The sequence below is a fragment of the Pan paniscus genome, chromosome 18 (assembly GCF_029289425.2).
Source record: "Pan paniscus chromosome 18, NHGRI_mPanPan1-v2.0_pri, whole genome shotgun sequence".
Taxonomy (NCBI): Eukaryota; Metazoa; Chordata; class Mammalia; order Primates; family Hominidae; genus Pan; species Pan paniscus.
In genome coordinates this window covers 63,098,855-63,122,836 of record NC_073267.2, presented here as the reverse complement: position 1 = coordinate 63,122,836, position 23,982 = coordinate 63,098,855, and the positions used below count along the sequence as shown (strand labels likewise).

At 34.7% G+C, this 23,982-nt stretch overlaps 1 protein-coding gene across 5 annotated transcripts in view; it reads left to right on the top strand.

Annotated features, from left to right (window-relative positions):
• RPGRIP1L (RPGRIP1 like) overlaps positions 1-23,982 on the top strand; it is a 102,995-nt gene that overhangs the window by 10,969 nt on the left and 68,044 nt on the right. For all 5 annotated transcript variants that reach the window (XM_003822014.6, XM_003822015.7, XM_063598006.1 and 2 more), the window contains 5 exons: positions 2,678-2,780; positions 4,080-4,223; positions 15,545-15,650; positions 17,640-17,786; positions 19,078-19,151. In XM_003822014.6, coding sequence (XP_003822062.1) covers positions 2,678-2,780; positions 4,080-4,223; positions 15,545-15,650; positions 17,640-17,786; positions 19,078-19,151 — 574 coding nt within the window. The remainder of the gene's footprint in view (positions 1-2,677; positions 2,781-4,079; positions 4,224-15,544; positions 15,651-17,639; positions 17,787-19,077; positions 19,152-23,982) is intronic.

Genomic DNA, 23,982 nt, shown 5'->3' with positions numbered 1-23,982 from the left:
GTCCTCGAGAAGCTGAGGTGGGAAGATTACTTGAGCCCAGGAGTTTGAGTCCAGCCTGGGCGATGTAGTGAGACACTGTCTCTAAAAATAAGTGAGTCTAGGCCAGGCGCAGTGACTCACGCCTATAATCCCAGCACTTTGGGAGGTCAAGGTGGGTGGATCACAAGGTCAGGAGATGGAGACCATCCTGGCCAACCCGGTGAAACCCCATCTCTACTAAAAATACAAAAAATTAGCTGGGCTTGGTGGCACGCACCTGTAATCCCAGCTACTCGGGAAGCTGAGGCAGGAGAATCACTTGAACCCAGGAGGCGGAGGTTGCAGTGAGCCAAGATTGCACCATTGCACTCCAACCTGGGCGACAAAGGAGACTAAGTCTCAAAAATAAATAAATAAATCTATAATGCCCAGATTTTACATTAAATCTAAACTGAAGTCTTATTAGATCATTTAACACAAAAAAAGTTTTGTTTCTGTATTATTCATGCTTTTAAGTGTCTTTAGGAAGAGAAAAATAAATTTTGACTTTCTCTTTGATAAAATCATAATATTGTCAATGTTAATTAAAATGGCAAGCTAATCTAGTGCTATAAATTGCTGTTCAGACAGGAGAGTTTGCTGGAATTTTCTCCCTATAGCGAAATTAAGAGCCACAGATCAGCAGACTCTTAAAAACATGACTACATACTTTAATTTCTCCTTACATTTGTACTCTCTTGGTGATTCAGACCTTTCTCACTGTTCAGGATAGAGTTCAGGACATGGAAGTGACACAAAGCATTAAGTAGTGATTAATACTTTCTTAATCCATCTTTATGAGTAAACCTGAAGCATCATTACCAAAACTGACACTTTAACAGGCTCTCCAGGACTACCTTTGAGGCTGAGACAGGCGAGACTTGTCAGGAAAATATCTCAGCCTGGGATGGCTGGCTAAGAACCCTAAAACCCCTCTCTGGCCACAAGCAACCTTTACCATCAAGATGCTATACAAATACTACTGTTTTCTGTTTGTGCCTTGTCAGGATAAAGGATGGAAAGCACTGGCTAAATGTGTGATCAATGTAATATAGAAACAATACTTATTGTGAGGAAACAACGGAACAAAGATTTTTGTAAAGCAAAGGTTTTGAAATGTAACCATTGGTAGAGAGTAGAATGATAGTTACTAGAGGCTGGGAAGAGTATGGGGCGCTGGGGAGGATGAAAGGAGGTTGGTTAATGGGCACATAGATACAGTTAGATAGAAAGAATAAGAAAAAGTTCTAGTGTTTTATAGCACAGTAGAGTGTATAGGCAACAACAGCATACTGAATATTTAAAAATATCCAGAAGAGATTTGAAATATTCCCAACACAAATGATAAATGGTCAAGGTGATGGATATCCTAAATACCCTGATTGGATCATTACACATTGTATGCATGCATCAAAATACCACATGTACCCCAGTGATATGTACAAATATTATGTATCAACCTTTAAAAGGTTTTATATAACACATATATAACATGTATATACACGTATATAACACGTATATAACACATATATAACACATATATATAACATATATATAAAGCCATTGGCAAATCACCATGAGACTGTAAGTTTTAAGATATGTTTTGATTATTTTTTATTTCCACTAGTAATGTTGAATTTTTTCATGATATATGTAGGAAAAGCGTAAGAATTAGCATTACTGCCAAAATAATACAATTGGCAAATTCTAACACAGTAAACTATTTTAATGTTTTAGGCAGAGCCTTTTCTATTCTTCTGGATTACAGCAATAGATATTGACTACTTTGGAAAGAGCGAGTAATAGTTCCATTATTCTAGTTAAAATTCTCTTTTTTCTTTATTTAAATTTTCTCTTTACTGAGAATATGCAGAGCAATGAAATCTCACTTTTAAAAAGTTAACTTTTCCAAAGGAATAAATTTGTTGTTTTGTTCTCCATTTAAAAACCTTAATCATCTGTGATGCTTTATCTACCTTAAACTCTAATATTTAGTTATTCTATAAATGTAAAATAACTCATATAATTAAGAATATGCCTTATTTTAAACAATGGGACTGTCTTTGTAAAATTCTACAGATTTCTATAAGAAAAATTATATTTTAAGTGCCCCAGGGAAATGTTTTATTTAAAGGAATTCTTGCGATGATCCATTCTCAAAGTACCTTTTCATAAATAGGGATTTTCTTATTGGGGTGGAATAAATCAAAATACAGAAAACATTTTTACTTAAACATTTAAGGGCAAGGAATATGAATAATTTAAAAATTTAAAAAACCCTTATCACAAACACTGGGGAAAAAATCAGGTTTTTATAACCTATTTACATTGTTAAAACTTGAATAGAATACTGATTTATTTCAGATATTACTGCAGGAGTCTAAATCTTAAGTTGGATAAAATTATTTCTAGGTAATTTGATTTCTACAGTAGATTTGTAAAATGAGCAATACTTGCTGCTGTGTTTTGTTTAATGCCTACTGGTGGCTGAGATCACATATTCCCTTTGGCAGTGTATTTATAATTCTGTGTACTATAAAACACATACCTCTTAATACTTAATAAGAGATTTTATTATAAATATCCTTATTATAGCAAATCAAAGATCCTTCTTTTCTAACTTCAATTCTATAATCATATTTTATTACTTTGTTTTTAGGTATAAAATTCCAAGATGCAGATGTAGCAGAAACTCTACATCCCATGTTTACAAAATATGGCAACAGTTTACTTGAAGAAGCCAGAGGAGAAATAAGAAATTTGTATGTGTTCTTTTTTGTGGTAATTTGAGAACTTTGGTTATTGATAATGTCTTTTTTTTTTTTATCCTTCCCTTTCCTTTATTTTAAACCAAACTGGGCTATATGTAAACAGTTTGCTCCACTGAAATACAGCTATGTTCTGTAGGGTAACAACAGATGTTATATAACATGTTCTCAGAAAAGGGAAAATGAAGAACTTATCCAGCTGCCTCAATGGAAGGATTTATGTAATAGTCTTCTTTATTATAATTTTACCCTCAGAGGAATGGCATAAAGTCCAGTCAGTTAGAATAGTGTAAGATTTAGAGGCAACATTTTTATTCCCATCACAGATAATTTTTTTAGATCCTGAATCAGTTAGCCCTTTTCTTGGTTAAAAAAAAAAATAAAGAATTGGGGGAGTGGCATAAAAGTTTGGAGTTATCAGATACATATGGATTTCAGATTTTGTTTTTGTATGATTCTATGGCACTGCATTCTTCATCATATGGTTTCAAAAAAGTTACTTATGCCACATTTAGCTTACTTTTCTAGTTAATCCAAGCCTCATGGTTTCAGTGTCTGTGAGTTACACAAATGAAGGTAAGGTTCCACTTTAAGCCTTCACCTGGATCATCAAAAAGTAACAATACTTCATGAGAAAAGAAAACATGGCGCATAGTATCATACTTAAGATAGTTGCTTAAGAATAATATGGTCTTCAAATGTTTCCTTTTGGATATTTTAAATAGCAGCTACAGTAATGATTAGCCTGCAGGAAAATAAAAGACTAGACATAATCTTGTTACCTGATGATCACCTGAAAAGCCAACGTTTATACCGGTTCCTGAGACTCATTACAGTGTGATGCTGCCAGACATGATAGAGATAAATGCATGCCAGAGACCACTAAGTTATATTTGGCAAATTTCCTGCCACCTCTCTCTGAAGTGTTAATTTGGGTGTTATAAGCAGATGTGCATATATGAAAGAACAAAGACATATAAATATTCTGAAGACCAGATTGTGGCATACATAGTAGGTGTACTCCACAATAAATACTTACTCAATTGAATCAAACCAAAGTCCAATCCATTGCCTAGGACATTATCTTATAAAAAGCAGTATCTTGCATTATTCCGTATGTATTTCCAAGTTATCACATTTAATCTGCTACTATTTCACTGTGTGCAGAGGCACTTAAGCTAAATTTTTTAACTTCTGCTTGCTCTTTTTCATGAAGAACTTTCTTTGCACTGATTTTAACTATTGAAAATTTTTCCTCAAACTGCAAGTTCTTACAGAGGCTCTTTATTTCAGAGAAAACGTTATTCAGTCACAAAGAGGCCAGATAGAGGAGTTAGAGCACTTGGCTGAGATCCTGAAAACTCAGTTGAGGAGAAAAGAAAATGAAATTGAGTTATCTCTTCTTCAGCTTCGAGAACAGCAAGCTACAGATCAAAGGTATGTTAAAACAGAAATATCACTTTGATAAGGTCAAAATTAGTTTAAAATACTTTATCATGTGCCATAAAAGGATAAGTTTATCTAGTCTATTTAAAAATCATGTTTTTACTTAACATTCTTCATATAAGCCTATGCTCGACCTACTAACTGCTGTCAAGAACTCTAGTCTAAAGACAGTTTTCCCTAACCTGCTGTGCTTTTAAGCAGCTTCTGATGGGTGGAAATCACCCTCATCTTGTTTTCTCTGTTCATTTACCCCATTTGCCAAGATTGCAGGAAGTTCTGATACCATTTGATTATAACTACTGAGAGAAATATGGGTGACAAGAACTCAACTGTTGGCATATCTTGTACGTAAGTCCAGCATTACTTTTTTCAACCTTAAAAGATAGTAAATTCCATAATATGGTACCAGTTTGTAATCCCAAAAAGATCCCTAATATTCCAAGTTTGGATTGCAATCTGTTGGCTGTGATAAGATTACAGTTGGTCCTGTAGATAGTCTCCTTGCTGCCTTTTCATCTATGACATTAAAAAACTTTTTTTTTAATAATTTCCAACTTTTAAGTTCAGGGGTACATGTACAGGATGTGTAGGTTTGTTACATAGATAAATGTGTACCATGATGGTTTGCTGCACAGATAATCCCGTCACCCAGATATTAAGCCCAGCGTCCACTAGCTGTTCTTCCTGATGCTTTCCCTCCTCCCACCCCTCACCCTCCGACAGGCCCCAGTGTGTGTTGTATCCCCCACCCTGTGTGTCCATGTGTTCTTATCATTTAGCTCTCACTTAAAGTGAGAACACGCAGTGTTTGGTTTTCTGTTTCTGCATTAGTTCGTGAAGGATAATGGCCTCTGGTTCCATCCATGTCCCTGCAAAGGTCATGATCTCATTCCTTTTTATGGCTGCATAGTATTCCATGGTATGTATGTACCACATTATCTTTATCTAGCCTATCATTGATGGGCATTTAGGTCAATTTCATGTCTTTGCTATTGTGACTGGTACTCACTGAACATACGTGTGCATGTGTCTTTATAATAGAATGATTTATATTCCTTTGGGTATATACCCAGTAATGGGATTTCCTTGTCGAATGGTATTTCTGCCTATAGGTCTTTGCGGAATCACCACACAGTCTTACACAATGGTTGAACCAAATTACACTCCCACCAACAGTGTAAAAGTGTTCCTTTTTCTCCATAACCTTACCAACATCTGTTGTTTTTTGACTCGCCAGTCTCACTGGTGTGAGATGGTATCTCATTGTGGTTTTGGCTGGCATTTCTCTAATGATCAGTGATGTTGAGCTTTTTTTTTTATGTTTTTTTGGCCACATGATGTCTTCTTTTGAGAAGTGTCTGTTCATGTCCTTTGCCCACTTTGTAATGGGGTTGTTTGGCTTTTTTTTCTTGTAAATTTGTTTAAGTTCCTTCTAGATGCTAGATACTATACCTTTGTCAGATGGATAGATTGCAGAAATTTTCTCCCATTCTATAGGTTGTCTGTTTACTCTGTTCATAGTTTCTTTTGCTGTGCAGAAACTCTTTAGTTTAATTAGATCCCATTTGTCAATTTTGCTTTTGCTGCAATTGCTTTTGGCATCTTCATTGTGAAAATTTTGCCCATGCCTATATGCTGAATGATATCACCTAGGTTTTCTTCTTTTTTTTAATTTTATTATTATTATACTTTAAGTTTTAGGGTACATGTGCACAACGTGCAGGTTTGTTACATTGTATACATGTGCGATGTTGGTGTGCTGCACCCATTAACTCGTCATTGAGCATTAGGTATATCTCCTAATGCTATCCCTCCCCCCAACCCCCACCCACAACAGTCCCTGGTGTGTCATGTTCCCCTTCCTGTGTCCATGTGTTCTCATTGTTCAATTCCCACCTATGAGTGAGAACATGCGGTGTTTGGTTTTTTGTCCTTGCGATAGTTTGCTGAGAATGATGGTTTCCAACTTCATCCATGTCCCTACAAAGGACATGAACTCATCATTTTTTAAGGCTGCATAGTATTCCATGGTGTATATGTGCCACATTTTCTTAATCCAGTCTATCATTGTTGGACATTTGGGTTGATTCCAAGTCTTTGCTATTGTGAATAGTGCCGCAATAAACATACGTGTGCATGTGTCTTTATAGCAGCATGATTTATAATCCTTTGGGTATATACCCAGTAATGGGATGGCTGGGTCAAACGGTATTTCTAGTTCTAGATCCCTGAGGAATCGCCACACTGACTTCCACAATGGTTGAACTAGTTTCCAGTCCCACCAACAGTGTAAAAGTGTTCCTATTTCTCCACATCCTCTCCAGCACCTGTTGTTTCCTGACTTTTTAGTGATCACCATTCTAACTGGATATCACCTAGGTTTTCTTCTAGAGTTTTTGTAGTTTCGGGTTTTACATTTAAGTCCTTAAATCCATCTTGAGTTGATTTTTGTATAAGATGTAAGAAAGGGGCCCGTTTTCAATTTTCTGCATATGGCTAGCCAGTTCTTCCAGCACCACTTATTAAATAGGGATTGCTTGTTTTTGTCATCTCTGACATTTTATAATGTACGATATTTTATTTCCCATTCTTCTTTGCCATTTTTTGGTTCCTAGTACCTGTTCATTCATTTTCTGCTTTGACATTGTGCTTTCAACAATACTTTATCTTCTTAAATATTCTTTCTTGAGTTATTTTTTCCCTTTCTGGATTTTTTTCTTTCCTTTTTTTTTTTTTTTTTGAACTAAGTGTACTCAAAAGTAGAGAATAGTATATTGAACCCCCACATACACATCACTCAGCTTTAACAACTATTAACATCTTACCAATCTTGTTTCATCTATCCCCTCACATTTATTTTTCGAATTATCCCCAGCCAGATATCATGTCACCTCACTGATAAATACTTCAACCTCTATTTCTGTCTGAAAAGGAATTTTTTAAAACGTACCTACCATGCCATTATCACACCTAACAAAAATCACTGTAGTTCTTTGATATCGTCTAATAACTGGTTTATATTCAAAACTTCTGTGAAGATGTCCTTCTACTGTTCATTTGAATTGGAATCCAAATAAGGTCTACACATAGCATTTGGTTATTATGTCTCTTTTATTTCCCTGGATTTTTTTTTTAAACCAGACCTAGTTGCTGTACTTACTTTTCTCCTTTCCAACAAGTTTGATATCATACTTGTATGCCTAGGTTCTTATTAGAAAAACCAAGTAAGATTTTCTGGCTTTTCATTTCAGATTCAGAATTTATTCATCTTTTAACAAACTAAACTTACGTGGTAATGTATGAAGAAGCTAAGAAAGGATGCTTAATATCAGACTTGTTTAAAAAAAGTGGGCTAAAAATATATAAGAAGCTTTATATTTCATAGATTTATCAGATTAGTGTTATCTCTAAAAATTCTATTTCTAAAAAACTATGTGTAAAATTAAATTATATGAGAAATCCTATATGTCTAGTGACATTATATACCCTTCTAAGTGCAAGACAAAAGAAACATGAATATTTTTGAGAATCATATTTAAATTAGGGGATATAATTTGAACTCTGGCTAAAGTGTAAGCTTGAATACCTATGAGTTATTCATATTTCTGTAGGAAGAAGATTTAGATTTGGCCTACTTTAAAAACCAAGAATGGTTCCTTGTGAGAAACAGTGCTAAAGGACCAGACCTCTCAACACTGAATATGGTGATCTTAGTAAATGCCAACAGCCATGTTTAAGACATTGTCTGAATATAAAAATTCATATAGGGGCGAAGCTCAAGCTTGGGGCAGTCCCCATCTTACTGAACCACTGAGTACAAGGTTATCAAGGATTGCTTTCCCTGTTACATTTCTCAAGTTCCTATAGTGTAAGGTGGACACTGTATTGGCCATTCCCTTTTCCAAAGGGATGTAATCATTTAGGAGCTAGTGTTAACTGAAAGGGAAACCCAAAAGTCTTTCAATCCTGAAACTAGAGCAACAGAAGAAATAGAGTGATAGACAAGGGTACATACTTTCCTACTATAAATATTACCAACAAGAGACACCAACATATATACAGAGAAGAGGTAAGTCCCTCCCTAGGGGGCTATATTATTTACTCGGTAGCAGTCTATTTTTGTCACATCAAGAATTAAAGCAGAGACAAAATGGCTATTACAGGCAAAGGAACTTTTATTGCAGAGACCAGAGAAATAAATCAGTGTGTACCCTACCTCACTTGATCTTATAAAATTGAAATTTTACGTGTTATTTGCTTAGAAGGAAAGATACCTATAGTGAATAGCATGTTGCTTGAAATACAGTTGTTGAAACTGAGGAAATAGCTTAAAATAAGGATGTTCAATGCCTTTTTTAAATGTTTACACATAGCTTATAATTTTATATGTAGCAGCAATTTTTTTGAGACTAATGGAAAACTATTGAAAAAAATGTTAGGGAGAATATAAAACTTGGTATAATTTACTGTAGAGAAAAATCACAAAATGGGAAACATATTTAAACTTTTCTTTCATGGATACATTATTTCAGATTTGAAATTCTAGAAGTCTGATCTGGATGTTGGACTCCTTGTTCTCAAACATGAACCTAACGTAGTTGTAATCTTCAGAGTGGCAGTGCTTGGTATTTATGGCAAAGAGCCTTTTCATAGAATATTACAGAAACTCTTCATAGTATGTGTTTAATAGACCAGTTTGGTTTGGCATCAGCTTGACATAAACTTTTGGTTATCCAAAGCCCTTAATTGCTTTGAAGTCAAAGCCCAGTGCTGCTCTTTTTTATTAAAATCGTGTTTTTTCCTGTTGTTGTGGTCTATTTTGGAAGAGTGAGTTGTGATTTTTGCATATGTTCTACATAATGCCTCATTAGCAAAAAATCTTATATCATTTACAAGTAGCCTGAATGTCTGTGTTGTTTTGAAGAAAAATCCATATTAAATTTAAACAATATAAAAATGCACATTTTCTGCTTATTAAAAAGGCCGTCTTAAATTAAATTCAAAGCAGTAACCAGTGAACACATGTACATGAACATTAAAATCAGAATGATTTTACCATTTACTGACCTTTTTCAACTCCAAAAATATTTATACTCTTACAAATGTGTAACTAGTTTGTACTAAGTGTTTTTTTAAAATAAATGTTAGGGTGTTTACCTTCTTAATTAGAAATCATGTAACTGCCATAATGTCCCAGTGGAGGAAATTTAACCCATAAGTATCTCAGACGCTCTGACTTGCCTTCTTCCCTTTGGCGGACAGCCGACTGTCAAATCTCGCAACAGAGAGGCCTTTTGCGCCATGCATTATAAGAAACAGCTTGGCTTTCAGGGCTCACTCTTTCCCCTCTGCACAGATACAAGATTACTTTCTAGCACTCTAGGTTATGCCCAACTTTTCATTTTGAGAAATTGCAAACCTTCAGAAAAATGGAAAGAATAGTTGAGTGAGCACTCACATAACCTTTCACCCCTTAGCATATTTTTTGAATGGTACAAGCCTGTTTTTGCACTCGGCCTGCTCTTGCTTAAGCCTTCTTTCACTCAGCCTCTTTTCTTCTCTCAACATCTCTCATCTCCTCTTCCCTCCTATTTCTCCTTCTCCCTCTCTCTCTCTCTTCTCTTCACTCATTCCTCACTTCCCTTCTCTTCACCTCGCTCCCTTCCTTACTCCCATTAGGTGCATACATCACTTCACCCTCTGTACAGTTGCGGGTAAGTATCTTCTAGGAACAAGGACATCCTCCTACATAACCACAATACAGCTATCACATTCAGAACACTTAACAATGAATGATACAGCCGCAGCATCTAATACACAGTCCATATCCAAATTTCCCCAATTGTCCCAATAATGTCTTTTGCAGCTTGGTCTTTTTCTAATAGCTGTTGTTGTTTTATTTTCTTTTGATCTAGGATCCAGTCGAGGGTCACGTGTTGTTGCATTTAGTTATCATGTCTTCTAAATATCCTTTGTTCTCAAATGGTCCCCCACTCTTTTATAGCCCATTGACAGTTGTATGCAGAATGTCCCTCAGTTTGGATTTGCCTGATTGCCCAACCCCCTAATTTAAAGGGCACATCTGGTTCTCTGATGGAGGGGTAACTGGGACCAGGGATAGCCATGCAGACTTTGTTACACAGGGGAGTGATCTGTCATTTTTTAAAATATATTCACCTTGCTCTGACTGTTATTTTGAACAGGTTAGAATTCACCCAATGAAAATTTTCACACTGAAATACCATTTCTTTTATCCTCATGTTTTTATTATTAACATTAAGATATTTCCTTGATAGTGACTTAACATATCCTCCTGCCACTTTATACAAACCACAGAAATTGTCACAGATAATAGTTACTAGTATATGAGTGTATGCGTGATAGTGGAGGGAAAATTAAAACTTAGGAAGATCTTAGAGGAAAAAACTTAGAAGAGTGGGAAGAATTTAACTTTGAAGAGTGGGAAGAATTTAACTCTTAGAGCGAGATTTGAGTGTTGTTTCCATTACTTAAGGTCTCTGGCCAAAGTCTTTGCTTCTGTGAGCCTCAGTTAGCCACCTGAACTGTAAAATGATTAGATTGAAATGGGTAAATGGTTCCCTGCCTTTAAACAACAGCTGTTTTTCTCTCTAGGGACTTTGTGTTCAGAAAGATTTGGCCTACTAAATTAGCTGTTTGTATTCATCAAAGAGACCTGTATCATGCCAATCCCTCCTTCTGCGTTATGACACTGGATTGGCACAATTCTATCAAAAAATGAAAACAACACAAAACCATTAGTTCAGTTTTGCAACTTCATTGCCAGTAAATGTATGTTTCTTATTGGGCTTTCTGAAATATTGACTGTAAGGTTCAGATTCCTGCCAGGTGTGGTGGCACATGCCTGTAGTCCCAGCTACTCTGGAGGCTGAGGCAGGAGAATCACTTGAACCGGGAGGCAGAGGGTTCAGTGAGCCGAGATCGCAACACTGCACTCCATCCTCGGTGACAGAGTGAGACTCCGTCTAAAAAAAAAAGGAAAAAAATATCAGATTCCCATTTCTTTTACTGTAAATCTCAAATTGGAATCCATTAAACTTGACCGTAAAAATGGTCCCTGTAAGAAGATGAGCCAGGATTTGAGTTCTTCCTGTTCCCAACCAGCCTTTGGGAGTACCCTTCCACTGAGTGTGATTTTATGCATGTAGAGAGCTGACAAAACTGTCCCCTCCATTCCTGTGGGTGGTAAGAGTAAGAAAATACTGAGTTCTAATTTATAGTTTGACCCAACACCACAGGAAAGTAATGATTCAGAGGCAAATAAACATACACAGACAGTTTTTTTCCTTTGAGCAATCTTAAATCAGAGACCACTGTTTTCACCTATGAAGTCAAGTAGCAATTTTGAGCAAAATCATTATCTTTCAAATAGACTTTCCTCAGCTATTTTAGTGAAGCTTATTCTATTCAGTTTACTAGCAGCCTTCTGTAGCCCTAGTCATAGGGGATAGCCTTGCTGGTGATTGTTATCTGTGTATCCCTAATAAAAACTATGAATGACCTACATTTCCTTCAACAATACAGCTACAGAATGTCTGCCACTGTTTGAAAAGAAAATCTAGAGCGCTTTTTTTAACCCTAAGGTTGTTTTCAACCTTATGCCTCAAATTTGGTCAGCCTGTAACTATTACTCAAAACAGTCTCTCCATTCTATCTCGTAAATATTTGACCTAACTACTTCCCCGAATCTCATAGCCTAGCTTTTGTGTTTTAAAGCCTTCTCTTCTAAATGACGTTAAATACTATGACATTTTTATCTCAAAAATTCAGGAAGCTTTTTTTTAGCTTTCATAATATGGTAGCAAGGAATGAAATGTTGGCAAAGGGTGGGGGAGGGGAGTTGAATGCCTGGGGAATAAAGTATATGAAACTTTCACTGGAGCAAAGTTTTTGCTTCTTAAGCTTTCATATTAGACTATACATTACATAGCTCTGCTGAAAGTTTTTACTTCTCCAGTGTATCTGAGGTTTTAGGTTTCTGGATTTATTATGGCACCCAGTAGCAAAGCTGGAGTCAAGTGTTTTCAAGGCTTCCATTAGAAATTCCTTTTTCAGAGTTTATTGCTTGACTGTTTCAAATTATATGAGAGAAACTTGGCACACAGGTTGTTGAGCTGGATTACTTTTTTTTGGACATGAAATCTAATTTATTTCAGTTTGTTTTTAATCTAGAGATGGGCCAGCAACTCTTCTCATAGTTTTATAAGATTTGATCATGATTTAAAATCATGTTTTTTTTAAAAAAAAAAAAAGGAAAGAGAAAAGAAACTGCATTTTTCAACTTAATCATTCCTGACTTTTTCAAAATCCTTGATGAAAATTCTGAGAAATTTATTTTTACAAAGCACTTAATTAGTATGCTTGATATCTGTTTGCAGATCATTTCACCATGTGTAATGCAGCATGTGTGATTTGGTCCATGCCTGTCAAGAGTTCATCTGAATGTCTGAATGTTTTTACGATGCATTATTCTTTCTGTTAGAGTGTCATCATCCTGAAGATTTGGTATTCCTGTCATAGTGTGTAGAAGAGGGCAAAAAAATATTGTGTGGAGGTCACTTAAAATATTACTCATAAAATTAGCCCTAAGTCTATTCTTCAAAGACCAACCTGAGGCCTTGCTCCACAAGCACAGAGGTCTAGGACTGGTCACTTAGCTAAACACCCTAGCTCCGTCTTGCCTACAACATCCTCCTCACATTTCTTGTCATCTTTTTGTGACATCTCCCTCCCTCTTTCTCTCTTACTTCCTCCCATTATTCTTGTACCATATTTCATCTATATAAAAATGTTGAGTTGATTGTCGGGTTTGAAGTACTTTTTATTGCACATCTTCTTAAAGGCTAGACCACATTTATCACATTGCTGATTTGAACTTTTATGTTATCACTGACCTAGCACTTTTAGTTTAACAGATTATCCTCTTCTTCTCATTGTTACATGAAAAAAAAAATAAAGTCATAATAATAAAGCCCCTAAAACTGATACGTAAAAGTAATTATTAAAGACTTACAAGTTTAGCATTTTCCCAGGAAAGGTGTACTCTGCAGCAAACTGACTTTTTATTTGAAGTACAACATTATTATACCACGTTGTTACTTAAGGTATTGTTTAAAGTACATTACTGCTGTTGTCTAAATACTACGTAAGTTGTATTTATACCTACCTGTTGGCCATTACCAGTTTAAAATACCCTGTCACTGTTTTTGGCAGTATTTTGAAAAGTTTAAACTCCAAGGAGTTTAGGAAAATATTCAGGAAAGCACCCACCGATTAAACCACTGAAAGTTTTTGACATATGCTTACTGGTTTCTGCCTTACAAAAAAATTTAAATTTAAAAGCTGTTATTTCTATCACCCTATGTGCCCGAATGGATTATAGAGATTTAATTGTGTTACTATAATTAATGGTTATTATTCAAATATATCTGAATTTTCTTAAAAGTATCAACATACTGCGGCCGGGCACAGTGGCTCACACCTGTAATCCCAGCACTTTGGGAGGCCGAGGCAGGTGGATTATGAGGTCAGGAGATCGAAACCATCCTGGCTAACACAGTGAAAACTCGTCTCTACTAAAAATACAAAAAAATCAGCTGGGCATGGTGGCACGCGCCTGTAGTCCCTGCTACTCAGGAAGCTGAGGCAGGAGAATCTCTTGAAACCAGTAGGCAGAGGTTGCAGTAGCCAAGATCGCGCCACTACACTCCAGCCTGGGTGACAGAGCAAGACTCCGTCTCAAAAAAAAAAAAAAAAAAAAAAAATTATCATACTTTAAAACAAAAATAAAATATCAGAGACAACTGGAAATATATGAAAAGATTTTAAATTATTTGAATCACATTCTGTCCTTACATATCAATAAATGTCATTCACTGCTGAGTGGTCAAACCAGGTAATTCTGGGGCAAATAAGTAAATTATATTTTGGCTTCTAAATATGAAAAAAAAGAATATTTTCTTTAGACTTTAAGATGTATTTTTCTCTTTATATTATATGTGTATGTATTTTTAGTGGCTAAAGGTAATACTGAGTGAATAATAGTGAGTATATTGTTGAATATGTGCTCAGAACTACTAGATAACATGTTTTAGACATATAATTATTTTAACATTGTGTTAAGACTGTACCCTGGGCAAAATTTGGATTCATGGGCTTGTTTATCTTCTGTGTGAGGACAACTAACTGTCCAATGCCAAAATACAATGAACTTTCAAATATCAAAGAGGAAAATTAAGTATTTCAAGTCCTCAGCTGGTTTACAGATGTGTGAGCTTTGTAGTCCATTTTCTGGTTCCAGTAGGGCATTATGACAATTTTTCCAATATGTGTACACTAGATAAGTTCTAAAAGTAAAATCTCTTACTTTAAATATTGAACTCTGATTTTAAATGTTTTACATTTATTTTTCCTAAAAGTGAACTCTGAAATGAAGCTTCAAAATTAACAAAATATTTTTTAATATAAAATGTATTAAATTAAGGAACTTTTCTCTGTCAAGAAAATAAATGCCTTTTGAAAACAGGTACTCATTTAGATCTATGATTAACCTTTAACAAGATCTTCCTGTTAAATTCTACATTTGCTTTAATCTCAGTAGGAAAAATACAAAATAGTATTGTGACATATAAGGTTTCTATATACCCTGTGGACATCAAATGATCTCTTACAGCTAAAGGCACATCTGCAACATATTTAAATGCCAGCTTTGGGCATTGTTAGTATAAAATGCTAAGTCACTTTTTTTGCAAATATTTTGAAAAGTTTAAAACTCCAAGAGGAAACTCCAATAAATGGTAATCTTATGATGCCATTTGCGTCGAGAGAGTTGTAGAAAGATGAATGGCTGTATTGCATATTTTCCATTTAGGGAAAAGTAGCATGATAGTCCTCCTTAAAATAAGTGTGAAGTTTGGTAATGGTACCATTGCTATACTAAAAACTATTGTGTTTTTGTGCCATCTTTCAGGATACTATAAAATGATTTTAAATCCATATTATCAATTGTAGAGGTGACATAGTCATGAAGTTTGGGGGCTCCCTTCAAACTTTGTGAGTTCAAGGTTATGAAAGTTCAGGAATGATTATTGGTTTGTTTTAAATAATTAATCTGTCCTGCATTTATAATAATCCAAAAACCTCATTGACTGATGTACAAGTATATAAACATTTTCTATGTAACATTAATTGAAAAATTGTGATTCCACCATAGATTTTCTTCTAACTTGCGTTTTTTACTTCTGTCTCTCTTTTTCTTAAACACAACTCTGAAGGTCAAATATTCGGGACAATGTAGAAATGATTAAGCTTCATAAACAGCTAGTAGAGAAAAGCAATGCTCTTTCAGCAATGGAAGGAAAATTTATTCAGCTTCAAGAGGTACAGTGATAATTTATTTTATTACGATGTTACAGAGATGCAGAGGATTCAAAAGTAGTATTCAAGTTGTTTTTTTAACATAGAATGATCATAACACTAGAACGTAATTTTGAAGGATTGTTCTTTGTATTCACAAATGTGTATCATTTCCCTTAATATATTGTTTATTATTTATAACTCAAGCACTAAAGAAATAATTAACTGCTTGGACTTTTTATAAATATCTGTGTCATCTTAAAATAATAACCATATTTATTATAAATTATCTTCTACCAAGGAAATTTATTTTTAACTCCTTTTATCTGAATTTATTATGGACACATAGCACTGAAGTTTTGCTATATTTGCATATATCTTCAATTTTAAGCATTTATAAAATTATTGGCAATAGACCAAAGTAATGAATAGGTCAGTAATCATGTTCTGTTAAAACTTTCTTTGATTTGAATTTTTTTTCTTTTTTGGTCACTACCATTACCTGAAAATATTTGATTGCTCTTAACGTCAACTATCAGTGTATTTATTTTAAACCTTAACCCTTCAGGTTGACAATACTTGGGATTCTTTATGCCCATGGTTGTTTTAACAAGGACTGTGACCCCACAGGAATATGCCATCTGAGGGCTTCTATTTGTTGGCACTGCATAATTAACATAGGTTCTGGAATTAATGAACTCCAAGACATTCCAGTTGAGCAGAATTTATGTGAAGTAATACTTTCTTTGAAGTCCCGAGACAAGGAGGGCAGTAGATTGATGCAAAGCAAAGGGTCATCTGAAGCGTAAATTCACTGTTGAATTCAATAGTTAAATATTTTTCAGCCATGCTCTGGGGATTTTGTTTTCCATCCTGCAGGAACCTCTTTAAATGCCAAGTGGTAATTACTTCTGCATAAATATGAGAGTTTGTAAAAGAGGAGACTGATGAGAGAGTGAGAATGATAGTGCTATCTACAGATGTTAGAAGAAGGAAATTTTAAAAATCCCTGTAGTTGAAAGCCATTTCTAAGATTAAGAATTAAGAAAGGAATTGAAAAATGATTTTACATTCTCTTATCACTTTGACAATTTTGATTTCTATTTAACAGTGAACCCAGGTATTAGTTTAAATACCAACAATAACAGGTGTCTGCTGTAGTACAGGCAGCTCTTTTGGAAGTTGACATAGGGTAAAAAATTGAGAGGTTAAGCCCAACAGCCTCAGTGAAGTGTGGAGCCTAGAAAAAGGTGGCTGAAGATACTGTTCTATAATAATACCAAGATAAACGAAAATTGACCTGAATGGCTCAATAGCCATGTTTCATTTAAATGAGTGAAGAAAAACTTCAGTGGGACTTGAGAGATTTAAGTTAGCAGGTGAGGCATTGCATGCTATGGTTATATGGTCTATATGAAAAGACTTTACCTTTTTTTATTTAAAAAAAAACTATGTGACATTAAAGTATATAAAATTGAATTTACAGCATGGTCATAAATAGACCATTTTTGAAAAGTTCATAACTATTTTACTAAATTGGAAATTTTAACTTAATTGTATGTTAAAAGCTGACCATTCAAGGCTATTTATACGATGTGGCAGCGAATCCCTTCAGTTCGAATATCTATGGTCAGCATTTTTGACCCATGCTACAGCATTTTTAGACAGCATGTCCAACCAATGTAACCACAGCAAAAAGAAAAAAAGTTATTGTTAAAACGAATTTACTTGCTGGTCACCATCAATAAGTCAAAAACTAGGAGGAAATAAAATATGTGACTCTATGCTAGGATAACCCTGTATTTTCTTCCTCATGTCACACACATGTTCAGAGTGTCTGCTACGGATAAGTAGCACATATACATCATTTGTTATGTAAAAAATAATCTGTATAAGGTGAACTTCAGGAGTAAATTCATTTATAGAATTGTAATCATTTAGTCAAATCATTTAGTCAAATTGTAATCATTTAGTCAAAAATAATGTTTGAAAGATGTTCTTTTTATCTTTTAGAAGCAAAGAACTCTCAGAATCAGCCACGATGCTTTGATGGCAAATGGGGATGAGTTAAACATGCAACTTAAAGAGCAGCGTTTAAAATGCTGCAGTCTTGAGAAACAATTACATTCTATGAAGTTTTCTGAAAGAAGAATAGAAGAGGTAAGCTCCCAAAGAGTTTAGCCATCTGTTGCATTACAACTTCTTGGTAACTGTTTTGAAAAAGTAAAATAGAGATATTTCAAAATTGTACTTATTTAAAATTATAAGTTATAACATGGTGTTTTGAGCACAGCAAAATATAGTTGTTAATATATGAATGGCAAATCAGTGTTTAACTGTACTTGCAAATGTGGCAAGATCCACTGTTTACCCAGAGGATTAAAGATCCTTGAGTAAAATGAAACCAGCATTTTGAAACTGATGCCAGATTACCTATGGAACTTAACTTTCTCAACCGTAACAGCTTATTAATCATTTGAGATACTGAAACAAAATAACAGGACTGTATCTGTTTCTGAGGAGATGGCTGTTGTATTCTGCAGTATCAGTAATTTTGTGAAATTATCTAATTTTTTTTGAGAGTTCTTTGAAAACTCATCTTCCTATTATCGTAGTATTTTATGTAGCCTGTTAAGTTTGTTCCCAAGGAGAATGGAAGTGAAATAAGATGCCTGCATTCTGTTCTGATCTTGGGAGAATCTTTTACTGTCTCATACTAGCATCAAAAGAGAATTTTGAAAATGGAAATAAAGTTAGGAGTAATCTGATCCACAGGAAAAAGTTGTGACTGCAAAATATACTTATGAATAAAACTTAAAAATAAATACTAGAGTACAGAAATCTACATTTTAGCCATAGGGATGTAATTATTACTCCGTTTATTTCTGAAAATACTATTCATGGGCTAAAACAGTATATAAGTTTGTTTATTCATTTATTCACAAAAGGTGCTAGTAGCTATTTATAAATTTCAGATAATGTGAGAAATTGTATCTTCAGAGTAAATTGTGATTAACAATACAATTTGAACCATGAACCTAAAAAAAAGTTAACTCTTTTAATTTTTTATGGGCTAATTGTAAATTAATACAAAATGAATATAATGACAGAAGTTATCATGGTAAAAAGTAAAAAATACTATGTTTCCTGGGACTTAGCAAGCTCTTAACATATTCTTTAATGACTTCTGGCACATGTTGCATAAAGCAGTGCATACGTTTCTACTAAATTAAAACAGGAATATTAATTTCACGTTTATTTAACAACTTGGGAAAAATCAATGCTGACTTCAATGCAGACAATATAAGTGGTCTGGTTAGCAGCTACCATTTAGCAATCGAGATTAAAACATGTTAACCTTCTCTCATATAGAGTTTTTTAATGTTTTTTTTTTACCCCCAAGTGGTTTTATATAATATTTACTTAATATGTAATTTTATTTTCATTTTAGCTGCAGGATAGAATTAATGATTTGGAAAAGGAACGGGAACTTTTAAAGGAAAACTATGATAAACTTTATGACAGGTAAATCGTGATTCCATGTGTTCTTTCATTGTCTTGTTTGAGCTCTTTTATATGTAAGCATTTGCTATTGTCAGAATAGATCATGTTGATCAAAGAATTAGCAACAAATGATAGCAAGAAATATTCAAACTGTATAAAGGAAATACAAGCTTTTTAAAGGCATTGTAATAAGTTGTTTAACCTGAGCAGTAGCCTATCACTACTAAGAAAACCATATCACTTTGTTGCCAGTAAACTGCTATCATTTATTGAACACTAACTATAAACTAACAGACACCGTGCTGGATACTCTACATTTATTGTTATAAATTGTTCACAGCACCCAGAAATGTATGTATTATAAATTCCCATTTTGCAGACAAGGAAGATGAAGCAAAATTAAGTAACATTAAGAGGCACTTCCCACCTCTTTTTTTTGAGACAGTGTCTCAGTCGCCCAAGCTGGAGTGCAGTGGCACAATCATGGCTCACTGCAGCCTCAACTTCCTGGGCTCAAACAATCCTCCCACCTCAGCAGCCTGAGCAACTGGGACCACAGGCACATGCCACCATGTCAGACTAATTTTTTTAATTTTTTGGTAGTGACGAGTTCTTTCTATGTTACTCAGGCTGATCTTGAACTCCTGGGCTCGAGTGATCCTCCTGCCTCAGCCTCCGAAAGTACTGAGATTACAGGGGTGAGCCACTGCGCCCAGCCCATACCTTTTAAATGTATAAAGTAATAGAGCTTGTATTTGAACCTCTTTTGGTCTCTTTCCTAGACTCCCCAGCTTATTAACTGAGAGTTATTCTGTTAGGGAAAAGCAAAGGTGTTCACTTACAATTGTCTCTGTTCCTTATAAAGAGAAACACAAGCATCTTTATCTCAAGATACATTTTAAAGGGCTGCTTCAATTTTGTTTCTTAATCTACTTCATAATTATGGTATTTTAGAAATTAATCCCTTCTGGTAGTATTAGAAACAAAATTATACCCCACATCTAAGTTTGGTTAAGTGATACAGATATCTGTGTGTGTGTGTGTCTGTGTGTGTAATTTTAAGTCTTTTTAGTATATGATACTGATAAATGATAAATACAGGTTTACATGAAAGCAAATGTAATATATACTTAAATACATATGTTATAGCTGATATTCAACAGCCACTTCTACTGGTCATGTGCTGAAACCTCAGAAAATAACCATTTGAGCTACAAGTGCATCTTTAACTTTTTAGCTCTTTGTCTTATTTTTTATAAATTAAATTTACATTTTGTAAATTAAACAAATTATACCCAAGGAGTGTGGGGATAGGCTTTTATTTTGATTTACTTCTGGAAAGTTACCTAAATTAACATAGGCATTATTTCAGTAGTTTGTATCATCTATGTTATTTACCCACTTGTGGGGACTATCTTTGTACAGTGACTGATTATATTAAGGGTTACCAACAGTAGGTTCAGACACCAGTTAAAATCATATGTGTGTTTGAAAAGTTTAAATGTCAGTATACAAATTGCACAGTACCCTATTAGAGAAGATATCATCCCTCTTTTATAAATGAGGAAATTGGGATTCCAGAAGAATTAAGACTTGTGCAGAGTCACACAGCATTGCTGAGACTCTAGTTTAGAACTAAAACCCAGATTTTTTTAAACTCTAAAACTTGAATTCTTTTTTTGTTATGCTTCACTATCTGATTTTAATTGCATTGGAAAATTGCATATGTGGAAGGGAAACATTCGTGGAATAACAGAACTGTTATACATCCAGAAATTCTTACTGATTTACATATGTCTTCAGTATCTTGTAATTTCAAATAATTTACACAGTCTAAATAGAAGAAAATAGTGCCATATGGCCATTACTTCCAAATTTTCTACTTCTCCCCAGTTTGAAAATTTGCTGAACATACTTACTTGGAATAAAAAAAATCAAACTTACCTGGGAATAATGTATAAATGAAATTTTGAGAAAGTCATGTTTTTCTCATATTTACTTTCCCACCATAAAACTTTATCTTTCCATATTAGAAGATGATCTAAGAGTATAAATTTGAAGGGTTTTTTTTTTCAGTGTTTTATGCTTGCACTAACATTTTTTTCCTGTCACACTAAAAGCAGACTTCATTATGCTGCTCACACGTGAAGTTTATGTGAGATATATGGAAGTAAATGTGTGTAATGAGTGTCAAAACATTTAATGTCAAAAGAAAAATTAATGTAACATAAGCACAAAACCCAGCAAACACACATAATAGTCAACAGAACTACAGAATTCTCTAATATAGTGTTTTTGAAATATATGATACATTTTAGAAGTATAGTTGGAGAAATTCGACAAAAGTCTACATTGTCTCTCAGATTCTTTACAGCTCTTTTGTTTCATGACACTGTTATTCGTTATTGCCAACAACTAATGTTCATCAAAAACTGCACATACTCCCTGTTTGCTTAGTCATAATGATAACATGTTTTTAAAATGACAGCATTTGTTTGTTATTCAAAATTGACTAGTTTTCAGGAGAAAAATATGATTTGCAGTTTGCATTCTCATCTTTCTTTTTCAAATAAATTTTGAATGTGTTTATTACTTGACATATGACATATTAGAGAATCATGTGGGAAGATAAAACCCTCATGTTACTTTTTAGTATGAGCATTTTTTAATATGCTAAAACACTTTTGATACACTGCCAAGAAGTAAGTATAACTTTAATAAATGTTCAATTTAAAAGTTGAGAATACATTTTTTGCAATTATATCTTTCTATTGGGTCAGAGAGAAACTCTATACTGTGGTATGTAATACAGTATTATATTATTATGCTATAATTTAGTAATGCTGTGCTTCACTTTTGAAGTTAGTTAGTGTTGGGGCCATGTAACTGATAAATGCAATGGTTCCTAAACTATAATGTATGCAAATAACCTGGAAAACTTATTAAAATGTAGATTTCACCACCTCTTCAGAGCTTCTTCGCCTATCCATCTGCACCCCTCCCTCTGCCCCCATACCATCCAACGCTGATTCAGTTAATTTGAGACTGGGTGCAAAAAAATCTGTTGAATGTGATTTTGAGGTATTAACTCCTTGAGAGACACTAATATAATGTCTGTTTTTAAAAGGTATTCATCTAGTTTTTAAGATGATATTAACCTTTTTAAGAATTGGGTGGATCAAGTTTTTATTATGTGATAGTCATCTACTTCTCAAAATGTAAAAGAGCACTACTGACACCCATAGATGCTCTGTGTTCTGTTTCTGTAAAGTGAGCATCTGTGCCCTATAACCTTCTAGAAACCATAAAATCTCATGTGATCAAATATGAGCAGCTTATGCTTCCCAGAAATCAAACTCCAAGTACATTTGGGGCATCATCTTCTTTCAGTAAGTGAAATATCCTGATGTAAATATGAATTTAATTTTCATTAGGCCCTAAATAAAGTACCTATGATTTAAAAAAAAAAAAAAAAAGGAGACAGAGAGACAGGATCTTGCTCTGTTGTCCAGGCTAGAGGGCAGTGGCGCAATCATAGCTCACTGCAATCTCGACCTCCTGGACTCAAGCAATCCTCCCACCTCAGCCTCCCAAGTAGCTAGGACTACAGGCATGTGCCACCAGACCTGTCTAATTTTTAATTTTATTATTATTTTTTAATTTTTTTTTTGAGACAGAATCTCACCCTGTCACCCAGGCTGGAGCATAGTGGCATGGTCTTGGCTCACTGCAACCCCTGCCTCCCAGGTTCAAGCGATTCTTCTGTCTCAGCCTCCTGAGTAGCTGGGATTACACGTGTGTGCCACCACACCTGCCTAATTTTTGTATTTTTAGTAGAGGTGGGGTTTCCCCATGTTAGCCAGGCTGGTCTCGAACTCCTGACCTCAAGTGATCCGCCCATCTTGGCCTCCCAAAGTGCTGGGATTACAGGCACGAGCCACCACACTCGGTCTTCAATTTTATTTTTTATAAAGATGGGATCTCTCTATGTTTCCTAGGCTGGTCTTGAACTCCTGGGCTCAAGCCATCCTCCTGCCTCAGCCTCCCAAAGCATTGGGATTACAGGCATGAGCCACTGTACCCAGCCACTGTGGATTTCTTTATGGATGATTTAGAGTATATTCTTTCCTGTCTCTCACATTAGGATGCCCTTGAACATTGAACAAATGGAGTTTCTTCTGTAGAAGGAAAGATCTTAGGAAGCAGATGAACTCTTTGGCTTTATTTAGATCTTTATCATGTTTTTGATCAAGGGTGTGTATTTACAGTTTGCTGACCCATGTCTGCCAGTGGACTTGCCGGTGACCATAAGCAGCAATGGGCATTCCACTGCAGGCTGACATTCGATCAGTCCTGCAACATCATGTAACAGTGAAATGTGTACAAAGACTAACTATGATCCCCCTTCAGTTGTCACTATAGGCAATATACAAAAACATTTTCATGAATAAAAAGTTCTCAAAGACTGTTCTCATATGCAGATTTAATCATGTATACAGCCCTTACAAAGAAAATGGAGCCAGATGTGGTTCACCATTTATAGTTACACAGATGGCTCTAAGCATAGAGGAATACAGTAAATTCACAAGGAATTTCTCATGAAACTCCAGTGGAATGTAATCCTAAATTTAGAGGGAAGATAGCAGTGGACTAAATTCAGATTGACTTATGCTGATTTACACTAGTATTTTGTGGGTTTGGAAAACCCAGGCCGCTAAATTGTTCTTAATTTAAACACATACAGCTTCTGATGTTTCTGCCAGATTAGCTGTTGGTGATCTTTTTGCTGGTACTAATGCTATTGGAACACTACTGTTTCTAATTTTTGGCGTCTGATATAATGTATGTTGTG